Genomic DNA, 11900 nt, shown 5'->3' with positions numbered 1-11900 from the left:
GCCTGCCAATCCTTTTTAACTGGGAGGGGGAATCACTAACTCCTGTCAAAATGGATTGGACATCTAGGACTGTCAATGGCACAGAAAGTGAGCATTCACAGCCAGCCTTGCTGGTTTAAATGAATTGGACATCAATGACATGCTAGGAGTTAAATGGTATGACAAAAGCAATTTTAGACAGTTACTTGGGGGCAGTGTGGTTAAAAATGTGGTTGTGTCATGGGTTGTTTGGACATTGTCTTAATCTGTATTTTATTAAAAACCTTTTTTATACAAGCAATCAATGATGATTTATTAAACATTTGTGTGATCAGCTATGTGCCACACAGTTGGCCAGTCACCAGCTGCTAAGGCTGTTTGGAATTAAAAATTTTGGCCAGTAAAGAGATGTTTGATTGGCTCTTTTCCTGGTGGAGGCGGCCTTTGTCTTGTTGCTTCTGGCTACCAGAGTCCATTTTCATCATCATTGCCGCCTTCCTAACCTTTTTCTTCATCTGGATCTCCTCCTCCGTCTGCCGCTGCGTGAAGTCCCACGTGCGTTCCTTCGACTGACAATGACATTTTTAAGCATTAAAAAAATAAAATCATAACGTTATGTGTGTATGTTGTATGACTCACGTCATGCTGTGTGCCTGTCAGCTTTCGTTTGGCCTTCTTCCTCTGTTTTTCCATGCGAGCGCTCTTGTCCACGTTGTCCAGGTAGAAGTTAGTTTCACGTTTGGCCTGCGACACTTCTGTGCGGAGTCGCTGTGAGAGAACCATCTGTTCGTACGCCAGACGCTCACTCAGGTGCGTCCACTGGAACCTGTGCAGGTACTAGCGCGGCAAAAGCGTCCCGTTACCTACCTATTGACTATGCCTAATAATGAAAAGGAGAGTGCTCATCCAACCTTGATGCACCAGAGGTCGGAGACAAAGGTCTGGCGTTTCCGCGTGGCCATCGGCGTGTTGTGAAGAGACATGGCCACGCGCTTGGCCACTCGCTTGTCGCGGAACTCCACCCAGCCCTCGGTAAAGCCGCCCCTCCTGGAGCCCGAACGCTTCTTCCTCGCCTTTACTTTCCGATCTAAGCCATCCGCAACGTGCCACGGGTTAGATGTTGATAAAAAAAAAAGATTAGTGCTGCAACGATGAATTGATTATATCGTGTAATTCCAGTAGAAAAATGTTTGAATTCAATTCTGCTGCGTCGCTGATTCGTTTAATTTAGAGTGGCGTTGTAGTCGTTTTTGCTTTAAAAGTGGTGTTTTTAATTGAGATTATTTGGGAGAATATGCTGCCTTCTGGAGGCAAAAGTGAGAATGACACAAGCCACATTCTGTGAGTGTCTTTGAAGAGGTCTCAAACCGATTCCAGAAAGGACCGTAGTGGGTCCTTGTCTTTGTTCCAACTGATCCGGTGCCAACAGTTTTATCAACGAGATGCTACTGCAATCAAGTCATTACACTAGCAAAAGGTGCCCTTGAGTTTGGTTTGAATGAAAACCTACGCCCACGTCTAAAGGCTGCGTTGTACGAATGCATCGAACATTTTTACCATTACAAAAATTATTATTATTATTTTAAAAAGAAGAAAAAACACGTGAAATATTAGTAAGAAAATAAACTCACATGAATCAATAAATTGAACAGTCCTACCTTCGGGTTGCAGGAAGATGCGTCCAATTTCGCCATAAGCAGACAAAAGATTTCTCATATGTTTGGGTCGGAACCTCGGAGGGATATGACCCAGGTAGATGATTCCTGGAATAAACTTCTTGTCTGTGGAGGAAGTTTTTAAAGTTCCTTTAAGGTTCAACTTTTTTGTCTTTCCTTCTTTTTGAGTTGAACATTTTCTGTCCTCTTCCTGCTCTTCTGGGGTTGTCATCTTCCCCTCCTCCTCCTCTTCCTCCTCTTCCTCTTCCTCCTCCTCCTCTTCCTCCTCCTCCTCTCCCTCCTCCTCCTCTCCCTCCTCCTCTTCCTCTTCTTCCTCTTCCTCTTCTGCTTCTTCTTGACTTATCCTTCCCTTCTTCTCTTGCGTTTCTTCTGTATCTTGGATTTCAAAATTACTGTACTCTTCCTCCTGCTCCTTCTCCTGCTCCTTCTCCTGCTCCTTCTCCTGCTCCTTCTCCTGCTCCTTCTCCTGCTCCTTCTCCTGCTCCTTCTCCTGCTCCTTCTCCTGCTCCTTCTCCTGCTCCTTCTCCTGCTCCTGCTCCTGCTCCTTCTCCTTCTCCTGCTCCTTCTCCTTCTCCTGCTCCTCCTCTTCTTCTTCTTCTTTCGCCCATTGTACTCTCGTCGCCTCGTCCATTTCCCCTTCTGATGGAGCTGTTATCGGCATCTTCTCCTTGCCCATTTCTCTTCTTAATATAAATCAAAGTATTTGTTTAAAAATAGGCAATGGCTCCAAATCTATAGGTCAATGCTGCTATGTACAAGTGGTTAGTAATTGATGTTCATCTTACAATGTTTATATTTAAAATTTAAGCAAAGCCTGTCTTTATCAATTCTCAAAGGCAATGCAGTATTAATTTTAAGTTCATATTTTTATATTTAGTAACTTGGACAACTTTTCGTCACGTAATAAAAATGTAGATTTCAAATGCATTCGTAAGCTAAATATTTCGTATTTAGAGGTACCACTGTACCCCCCCAAAAAAACCTGTTATTAGAGGCTATAATCAGAGTGCAATTAGTTAGGCAACAATATTAAAAATTAGAAACAATGATTGAGTTTATTTACTTTACTTAATTACTTTTTGTACCAACACAGTCAATGACAAATGCGTTACAGTTGGAGAATACAAACACACACACACTAACGATGCAAATTGGTCGAGTCAAGATTGTGCGTGTAAATTCAATGACTTGAAATTGTAATCGTTGTTCAATTTGTTCCGTAAAGTCATAATAACAGTCAATTCGATATTTGTGTACAGATATAACGAAAAACAAACTTACCCTGATGTTACAAATCCAAATTTCTGCTTCGTCTAAACGACTCCACTTCACGTGCATACAAGTCTCATATTAATGACGTAATAGCGACGGTCATTTCCTGCTAAAAACGCCTGCCTTCGTATTAAAATGCATTGGCGACATCAAATTAGTCATCCAAATTAATCAGCTGATCATAACATATCCAATCGTGACGCAAAAATTGGTTCATATTTATTAATGTTTTGGAAAGAAAAGTCAAACATAATAATTAGCTTGTGTTTCCGAAGTGGGTAAACCTCTGCATAGTATTAAACTTTTCAAAAGCACTAAATTGATAATTGATCTCCCGTTGCCTTGGCGTAAACTAAGGCAAATCTTAAACTTTTCCTAATTGTGAGTCATTATTTATAGTTGCTTTTATTTTGACGTCGAATGTGTTAATTTGTCGCTGCAACTGTGTCGTCACAGACGTGCGACCCTGTCTGCGCGGGAAGGTTTAAGAAATTGGTGTCGTAATTTTGTTTTGTGTATATGCTCAATACAAAACGTTGGAAACAATAGATTCAAATTAATTTCACCTGTGGTCGATATTTGTGTACAAACGGTGGAATTTGATCTTCCGGTGCAAACAGGATGCAGAGATCCGTGTCCACTCTACGTCTGAATCCACAGGTGAAAGTTAAAGTCCTCAATGCGGGGTTCCATATGCTCGATGACATCATGCAAGTCAGTGCACTTGAGCTCTGTCGAGGTAAACTAAAGTATATTTCTCTCAAATTTAGCGATGGCAATAACGACCTTCAATTTTTTTTAAAAAAATCTTTAGTTATAAAAAATATGTATTTTTTTCAAATGTGTGTATACATGTATACATACAACGTGCTAGCCATTACAGGATTTTCTTAAAGCACAAAACACAAAATAAGAAATAAACAATGTTTAACAAAGCGTGATAATATCTCTTGTGACCAGTCCAGAATGTACCCCATTTCTGGCACAAAATGCATGAGGATAGACTCGAGCTCACCCAGGACCACGATGAAAACAAGCAGTACAGAAAATCTTTTTTGTCATTTAAGCAATCCAAGCCATTCAAGAGTCATTGGAATGCATGAAAAGGCAACGAAGGAAAGAGCACTTTCTGTTACAGAGACTGGGCTTAGCCAGGAGGAAGCATTGGAGGTGCTCCAGGCTGTGAGGAAGGAGGGAGGAGCTGAAGAAGACAGAGGATCAGGAAATGAAGCTTCTCTGACCGCACTGGACCTTCTGCAGAAGGAGGAGGAGCTGAATCGGATCGTGACATTTTCCTCGCGGCTGGACGCGGCACTCGGAGGTGGACTTCCTGTCGGTAAAACCACTGAGATCTGTGGAGCGCCGGGAGTGGGAAAAACACAACTTTGGTAAGAGACGAGCGTAATATAAGTACACATAATCATAATATAACTGGACTATGAATAAAACCGATGAACAATGTGGCGCTAGTTTGCAGTTGGCAGTGGACGCTCAGGTGCCGCCGTGTTTTGGCGGTTTGGGAGGTCAGGTGCTTTTCATCGACACGGAAGGAAGCTTCATGGTTCAAAGGGTGGTGGACCTCGCCTCCGCTGCCGTACGCCATTGCACCTTGATTGCCGAGGACGCCGAGCAACGGGACGCCGTCAAAGCCTTCACCGTGGAAAGCATCTTGTCCAACATTTTCCTGGTAGCACCCGACTCTCGCTTTAGTCCAAGTGACTATCTCGTAACGTCTTCCCGTCCGTCTCTGTGTGCCTTAGGTGCGTTGCCACGATTACGTGGAACTCCTGGCCGAGATCTACCTGCTGCCCGACTTCCTGTCTCGTCACCCGACCGTCCGCCTCCTGGTGATCGACAGCGTGGCCTTTCCCTTCCGTCAGCACATTGACGAGCTGCGGAGTCAGCGGACGCGCCTGCTCAACGGCCTGGCGCAGCAGCTCATCTCCGCGGCCATCAAGTACGACTTGGCGGTGGTCCTCAGCAACCAGATGACCACGCGGGTACATGGTGGACGATCGGAGCTGGTTCCCGCGCTCGGGGAGACCTGGGGCCACGCCCCCACCCAGAGACTCCTCCTGCGCTGGTCGGGTTCTCAAAGGCAGGCCACCATCTTCAAATCGCCGGATCGTCAAGAAGCCACGGTCAATTACCAAATCACCGCAGATGGCTTCAGAGACGACGACGACGACCAATCTGAGGAGCCTCCCAGTAAAAGGCCTCGAACAAATACCGACCAATCAGCTGCCTTGTAGAACGGCTGATATGAAGCCGCGGAGATCACAGGTGGACAAACGCCACTGAACAGCGATGACAATGAATTCAGAGAGCAATTTAAGTTAGAAAATATGACACAGTTAGGTGACTTACCTTCAGACAGAATCTCAGGTGTGCAATATTTTTTTTACTTACATTAATCAAATGCACTTAATTAAAGGAATGTTTTTCAAATTTGTATATTATAGGGAATCAGTGGGGGTGGATGTCGTCTCTTGTTGGCCATCTTAAGTACTTGAAATTAACAAGAGATCATTCAATTTTCAACCAACGTTCCAACGGCTTGTTTTTAAAAAAAATGTCAGCAATGCACTAATTTTACTGCCCATTTAAGAACATACCTTTTTCATTCAATTTTCTCCAAATCCTATCTGTATGATATGCATGTTAATACGATTTTCAAAGCTGACAAAAATTTGGCGAGTTCAGTGTTTTAGTGGGGAAAACATTCACCTAACATCCACTACCACAAGATAGCCATCAGTATATTTGTATCTTATCTAAAAGGTTTACAATATTAAATAAGGACGTGATCATTTCTACTATTGTTTAATTAGCAATTTTGTTAAATGAACTGCATAGATTTCCTTGTCTAGTCGACCCTTGTAAAAAGAAAAAAAAAGTTTAGCTTTTATTTTAGACAACTTCCATCTTAACACTGATAAGTTGTTTCCTCTACTTTGTTTCAGAGATTTCAAGGCACTTGAATAAAATTGTTCTAGTGGTAGACGCACCTTTAACTTGAAACCTTCCTGTTAGGGGCATAGCTAAACGCCACTGTGCTCCTTTATCCAGCCACGGTATCGGGTTACTCGCGTGTAGATTCCTGGCTTGTTCTTCTGAGCGCACCCGTCGCCCCAACTCACCACGCCGGCCAGGAAGACACGCCCGCTCGGGCTGACGACGGCCAACGGTCCACCGGAGTCACCCTGACAGAGTAGAAGATGATTGGTCATTGCTTGCCGACCTAACAGTTCTCAACTCGCTCACTACTGTGCAATCCATTTCAACTGGCCATTCGCTGCCAACACTTTTCAGTCCAAATGGATTAGACATCTATTGCCAACATTGGCAGCCAATGAGTTTGAGGGACAGATGACACCCACCTACTATGAATAACCCTGTGAAAGACGGTTGCTCAAAGTATTTAAAGATTCACATGGGGAATTTCTGAGACGTCAAATGGCTGCTTTTAGACTGCAGGCATATCCGATTGAAGACGGACATCTGAAGTCCGATTTTTCGAAGTGGCTGTTCACACTATTTTTAATAAGTCACCTGGCAGGCATCCACGCCGCCTTCGAGGACGCCGGCACACAACATCCCATCCGTCACCTCGTTGTTCATCACATTGTTGCACATGGAATTGTTGATGATGCGAATTTTGGCCTTCTGCAGGACCATCACCGCCGCGCCTGTCGAGGGACACGAGAACGACATGGAAGCGCTGGTGGACAACTTTTTTTGTCCTCTCGCTCACCTCCCTCTCTGTTGGCCCCCCAACCGGTGATCCAAGCCTCCTGACCAGCGGGAAAACTGTGCGCCGGGGACGGGAGACAAATGGGCCAGATGTGCTGGTTGAGGGGGACATCCGAGTCCAGCTCCATCAGAGCCACATCGTTGTCAAAAGTGCGTTTGTCGTAGTCCCGGTGGGCCACGATGCGCGTCACTTTCTTTCTCAACGACCACTCGTTGGTGCGAGACAACTCATGCTGACCTAGGAGGGCTTCCCATTGGTCAGCCTGCGAGCGCCTGTGACACGAGGCCGGTGGTCATTTTTTTGAGATTACAAGTCTGGGAAGGTTTGAAATTGTCAAGAGTATTTGACAAAGGCTTCGTACCTGTCCGAATCTTTGTCCTGGACGCAGTGGGCAGCGGTGAGGACCCAGCGGCTGCTCAGTATGGAACCACCACACGAATGACCCTGCCCCATGAACTGGAGGCTGACCTGCCAGGGCCACTCGCCCCGTTGCGACGCCTGACCGCCAACGATGCGAGAGCTTCGGTACTGCCACAAACCACACTCTGAAAGAAAATAACAAGACAATTGTCCTATGTTTGCTTCTCAGGAATAGGTGAAAACGGTTGACTTGACATTTCAAGTTCTACCAATTTTTGTTTCAGTGTAGTTGTGGTGCTCCTTATCCTTTCACTCTTTTTTTAATGTAAATTGGAATGGACAATTTAAGATTTTAGAACGGGGTGAAAGTTTCAAACCACAAAGACATTTTTCCAGTTTGGATCTTTTAAAATGGTTCGTACTTAGAGGCAATAGTTATGTGAAAATGTGTGTGTGTGTGTGTGTGTGTTGGGTACACACGGCAGGATTCCTCGTCGGACCCGTCCTCGCAGTCATCCACAACGTCACACTCGGGGTTGACCTTTTCAAGGCATTGCCCGTTTTGGCAGCGGAACCTAAAATCGGGACACGATGTCACGGCGACCACTGTGGGGCACCAGAAACAAGCGTTAGGTGACGAGACCCCAATGTTTGTTTAAAAAATAAACAGCAAAGTTATTGAAGAGAAGCCGAGCGCAATTCTTCATACATTTTCCACACTTGTGCTCATCAGAACCGTCGCCGCAGTCATCTTTGCCATTGCACACCTTCGTCTGCATGACGCAGTGACCGTTCCTGCAGCGGAAAGCGTTGGGGGCGCAAGTTCCTGCCAAAGAAGGCAGAAATGTCAATCTTCTGGCTCCTTGCAGATCATTATATTTGCACCAGATACTGTGTATACATTTAGAAACCAACCACTGGCAATATAGTAAAAATTCTGTAATTCACTGCCATTACTCAGAGTTCAAATGGATTGGACGTCTGTCCCGGTCAAAAGCAAGAAAAGAGTCAAATGCGATGGTTTTTTTTTTTAACTGGAACTCACTGCAATCTTCCTCGTCGCTGGAATCGCCGCAGTCGTCCACACCGTTGCAGCGCAGACGAGAGGCCAGGCACAAGCTGTTGGTGCAGCGGAACATTTCCGGGCACACTGGTCCAAAAGAGAATACTATATAACAAAATATCTGAGGTGCAAAAGTCTTGTCGCACAAAGAAAATAATAATTCGATTGACTATAGCAAGATTGTCTTGGAAAAGTCCAACAAAGTCTCCCGAGAAGACAAAACAAACTGTATGAATGGTGGTGAAAAAAGCTTTACGGTCACTCGGGGTGAAGGCCTCGTAGGCGGCGAGGAACCCCTGGTCCACGTATGAGGCATCGGAGTTGAACTTGACGGTCATCAAGTTGCTTCTGCTGGACACCCATTGGCTTCCCATTTGTGAGCCACAAAGCCTGTGATGGAAATATGAAGATCATGGTGAGGTGAAAATGAATATTAATAATACATCTTATTTCAAAGTGTCTTCAAGACACTGACTATTTACAAGAGCTCCAAATTAAAGAAGGAAAAAGCAACGTTTAAAAGCTAAATCAACGTCAAAGGAAATGAGTCATAAGAAAGAACAGAAATAAGATGTGACAGAGATGTTTTGATTTGGATTTGAAAGTGATGGAAAAATTAAATGCCAAAGATCAGAACGTCAAGAGTTCCAAAGCTGTCAGGCAGAGTGACTAAATGCTTTGGAAAAAATGTCCAATGGCAATCAAAGTTAACGTACATATTATATGTATTTTCTTTCTTCACTATAGGGACACACAGACTAATAAATTAACTTTTTTAAACTACAGCGAGAAGAAAATAACCTTCGGCCGTTCAATTCCACGTAATCTCGGGAACAGTCCGAGTCGTTTCCCACGTAGAACTTGATGAACTTGACTCTAACCAGCTTGGGCTTGGACACCTGAAAAAAACCCACACCGGCATTCTCGTCTAAACCCAGGAAACTAGCTCCACGCAGGTGGATACAAAGCAAGTATACTGGCCTGGATGTTCCACACACACAGAGTCCGTGGAGGATAGCTGGACGGAAAGAATGGTGAAGAGAAGACACCGGTGTCACCGCTCAGAGTTCCTCCACACTCTGCGGACAGTAAGCAGCAATTCGTCAGGAACATCCCGAAAATATTACAAATAAAAATGGGAGAAAAAAAGGAATGTGCCGACCTGATGGTCCCTGGGAGACCTGGGAGAAGTTGGCCTTGAAGCCGGGAAAGTTCTTCTTGTCGTCGGTGACCAGCGTCAACAACATGACGTTCCCGGAGGACACAAAGGACAGCGACTGCGGAGCAACACCGCAATGTCTGAAAAAAAAATAAGCAAAGAGCTCATAAAAAAAAAAATTGAGGAGAGGCAATGTGTCATGATTGGAAAAAATGGATGATGTCAAGATTAAAGTGGAGCTTCTCACTCAGCCATGGCAGTCTGTTCGAGGGGTGCCAGCGAATCGTAAATCTTGACAAAGTCTTTTTGGCAGTTGTCTTCTAAGATCAGCTTCTGGAAGTCCAGTCGCACGCGGTGAGCAGCGTCAGCTCTCAAGTGCCACTGCAGGTAGATGTTGGGCGGGTACGGCGAATCGGGGAAACCCGGCGAGTGAATGAATCCGCCTTCTCGTACATGCACGTTGAAGGACTTCTTGACTGGAGACAGGTACATTTTGACGTGGCACCAAAAAGTTTGGATTGTTTTCCTCTTTCTCAAGGGCAGAACTAGGACCATTGAGAGGCGCCACTCTTACCCATTAAGGACGATGACGCCATTCGTGGATCAATGGCTGCACATAAAAATGTTTGTTTTGTTTTAATGTACATCTGATGGTCCTATTTAACGAGAACTAAGATCAATTGAGACCTCGCGTGACGACGGAGTCGACGTTAAGCGCATGGTTGGGTTTCAGCAGCACTCGCCCGCGACGAGTCCGCTGACTTTCCGCCGTCATTTCCAGCGAGCTGACGGCGGCGTCCACCGAGGCCTGCTCGGCGTGGGGTAGGTCAAACTCGGAACGGTAATACGCCGTCACAGAATCGTTGCCGTCATTGCTGCGACGAGGTAAGAAAGGCGGTAGTTCCCATGACACGGTGAACCCTAAACTTAAAAATATTCACTCTCACCTGAAGGCCTCCACCGACGAGCGTCGGAAGTATTTGCCCAATTTGCCCAAGTTTGTGTTGTACATAACTTTTAGCTGCAGGAATAAAAAAAATAAAAAAATTAAAAAAACATAAATAAATGAAGATTAGCATCAAACGTGGTGAATTATGACCAAGCCGCCACTCACCTGCTGGCTAACGAGAGACGCCATCTTGACGAAAGCCCCGCTGCTCGGGTCCTCGTAGTCCGGCAGGAAGGACTGCTGGGCGATGGTCATGGATCCCACGTACACACGCGGCAATGCCACGTTACGGTTCACTGATCACGCATAAAACATAAATTTAAAAAAATCATGCCAAAAGAGCAAATAAAAAACATGCTAAGGGTTGGAAGAAATGGGGTCACTCACGGTGGAATCGCCAAACCAGCAGTCCAGTCAGCAGAGACAACGCGACCGCCGCCACTACCAGGCCGAGCCCAATCCACAGCTTCTTGTGTCGCACTGGACGCTTCTCCAACTTTTTGGCGTCTGGGGCGGCCAGAAACTGGCAGGTGGGATCGAGGTCTAAATCCTGATGGGACGGCAAGGTTTGCCATGGTCACCCGGTGCCATAATTGAATGAGCATTTAAAAGAACCACATTTTAATATTTAGTTTGATTCTAGGTGGGTCCTCACTGTGTGAGGTTTGCATGTTCTCCCCGGGTTTGTGTGGGTTTTCTCTGGGTACTCTGGTTTCCTCCCACATCCCCAAAACATGCAGGGTAGGCTGGTTGAACACTCTAAATTGCCCCCAGGTTTGATTGGTGAGCGTGCGTGCTCATCTTTTTCATGGTGACCTGCGATTGGCTGGCCACCGATTCAGGGTGTCCCCTATCTGGTGCCCATAGTTAGCTTTGTTCAAGCACCCCCTGCAACCCTTGGGAAGCTAAACAGTTCAGAATGAATGAATGAATGCTCCTTTTTAGGATGTTCATTCATTCATTTTCCATCTATCTCTTATCCTCACAAGGATAAATTGAAGGCGGAGCCAAATAAAACAACCATGTCAACACTGTGATTAATTTTGCAACTCATTTGATGAATAAGTAGTGTACATGGTTTGTCAGACATAGTGTAACTAATTAAGAAAATTTGAGTTTAACAACCCTGGTTAGCCTTTTTCTATAGTGAACTGTAAACTAGTACCACCTGTTGTTTTCCCTCATGCAAGCGTTTTCTTGCTCAACCTGTAATACAAGATGTGACGTCGCACACTCACATGTCTGGGGCTGAACTTCTGCCTTTCCTCCAGAGGGTCCATGACGACTTCACGCCCCCCGTGGTGGTCTCGCTCGCTACTTTGCTCGAGCGCCGCGCGTGTGCGCCCCTTTCTCGGCATTAGCCAACATTAAAGCCTGCGTATGGGCGCCTGACAGAAGAATACACACTAAAAAATGATGCCAAAGATTCCGAAGAAGAGTGAAAGTTTGTGTTTTAGGCTATTCTAAGGGTAAGGGGCACAAAATAATCCCTCGGGGGAGAAACGGGGGTTTAAAAGCGTTGGTCTTTCCTTTCGAGGAAGGTGCTTTCGTCCCTTGCGGCTGATCTCACCTGTGCTGGGCGTGGAGCTTGTATGACAACTAAAGAGGGCGTGGCCTCTGCCTGTTGCGCCCTCTCATTGGTTACTCATGTTGCGGGAAAAACGCGGAAGTGAATAATCAAAATGTGT

General features: G+C 45.4%; 3 protein-coding genes across 4 annotated transcripts; 1 reads left to right on the top strand and 2 right to left on the bottom strand.

Moving 5' to 3' along the window:
- Positions 1-224: 224 nt before the first annotated feature.
- abt1 (activator of basal transcription 1) lies at positions 225-3069 on the bottom strand. 2 transcript variants are annotated; one of them, XM_077606763.1, is made up of 5 exons: positions 2937-3069; positions 1638-2335; positions 891-1066; positions 619-816; positions 225-548 (listed from the first exon to the last, which is right to left on the bottom strand). In XM_077606763.1, exons 2-5 carry the CDS (start codon positions 2329-2331, stop codon positions 348-350), a joined length of 1269 nt encoding a protein of 422 aa, XP_077462889.1. In that variant the 5' UTR covers positions 2332-2335; positions 2937-3069; the 3' UTR covers positions 225-347. The 2 variants fall into 2 exon arrangements, with proteins under 2 accessions (XP_077462889.1, XP_077462880.1); XM_077606754.1 differs by having other exon boundaries at positions 1638-2338; positions 2937-3039.
- A 289-nt stretch (positions 3070-3358) lies between these two features.
- Positions 3359-5780, top strand: rad51c (RAD51 paralog C). Its single transcript, XM_077606777.1, has 4 exons — positions 3359-3666; positions 4066-4315; positions 4398-4614; positions 4688-5780. Exons 1-4 carry the CDS (start codon positions 3549-3551, stop codon positions 5177-5179), a joined length of 1077 nt encoding a protein of 358 aa, XP_077462903.1. The 5' UTR covers positions 3359-3548; the 3' UTR covers positions 5180-5780.
- On the bottom strand, positions 5735-11794 carry LOC144078557 (suppressor of tumorigenicity 14 protein homolog). The gene is made up of 18 exons (XM_077606719.1): positions 11451-11794; positions 10600-10762; positions 10378-10508; positions 10211-10284; positions 9951-10138; positions 9838-9873; positions 9511-9739; positions 9267-9403; positions 9086-9183; positions 8906-9003; positions 8361-8494; positions 8087-8191; positions 7751-7867; positions 7522-7647; positions 7043-7226; positions 6682-6953; positions 6480-6616; positions 5735-6130 (listed from the first exon to the last, which is right to left on the bottom strand). Exons 1-18 carry the CDS (start codon positions 11568-11570, stop codon positions 5969-5971), a joined length of 2511 nt encoding a protein of 836 aa, XP_077462845.1. The 5' UTR covers positions 11571-11794; the 3' UTR covers positions 5735-5968.
- Between the last annotated feature and the right edge of the window lie 106 nt (positions 11795-11900).

The sequence above is a fragment of the Stigmatopora argus genome, chromosome 1 (genome assembly GCF_051989625.1).
Source record: "Stigmatopora argus isolate UIUO_Sarg chromosome 1, RoL_Sarg_1.0, whole genome shotgun sequence".
NCBI lineage: Eukaryota > Metazoa > Chordata > Actinopteri > Syngnathiformes > Syngnathidae > Stigmatopora > Stigmatopora argus.
Note: the sequence above shows the minus strand (reverse complement) of the source record. Positions and strands in the feature narration are given on the sequence as shown.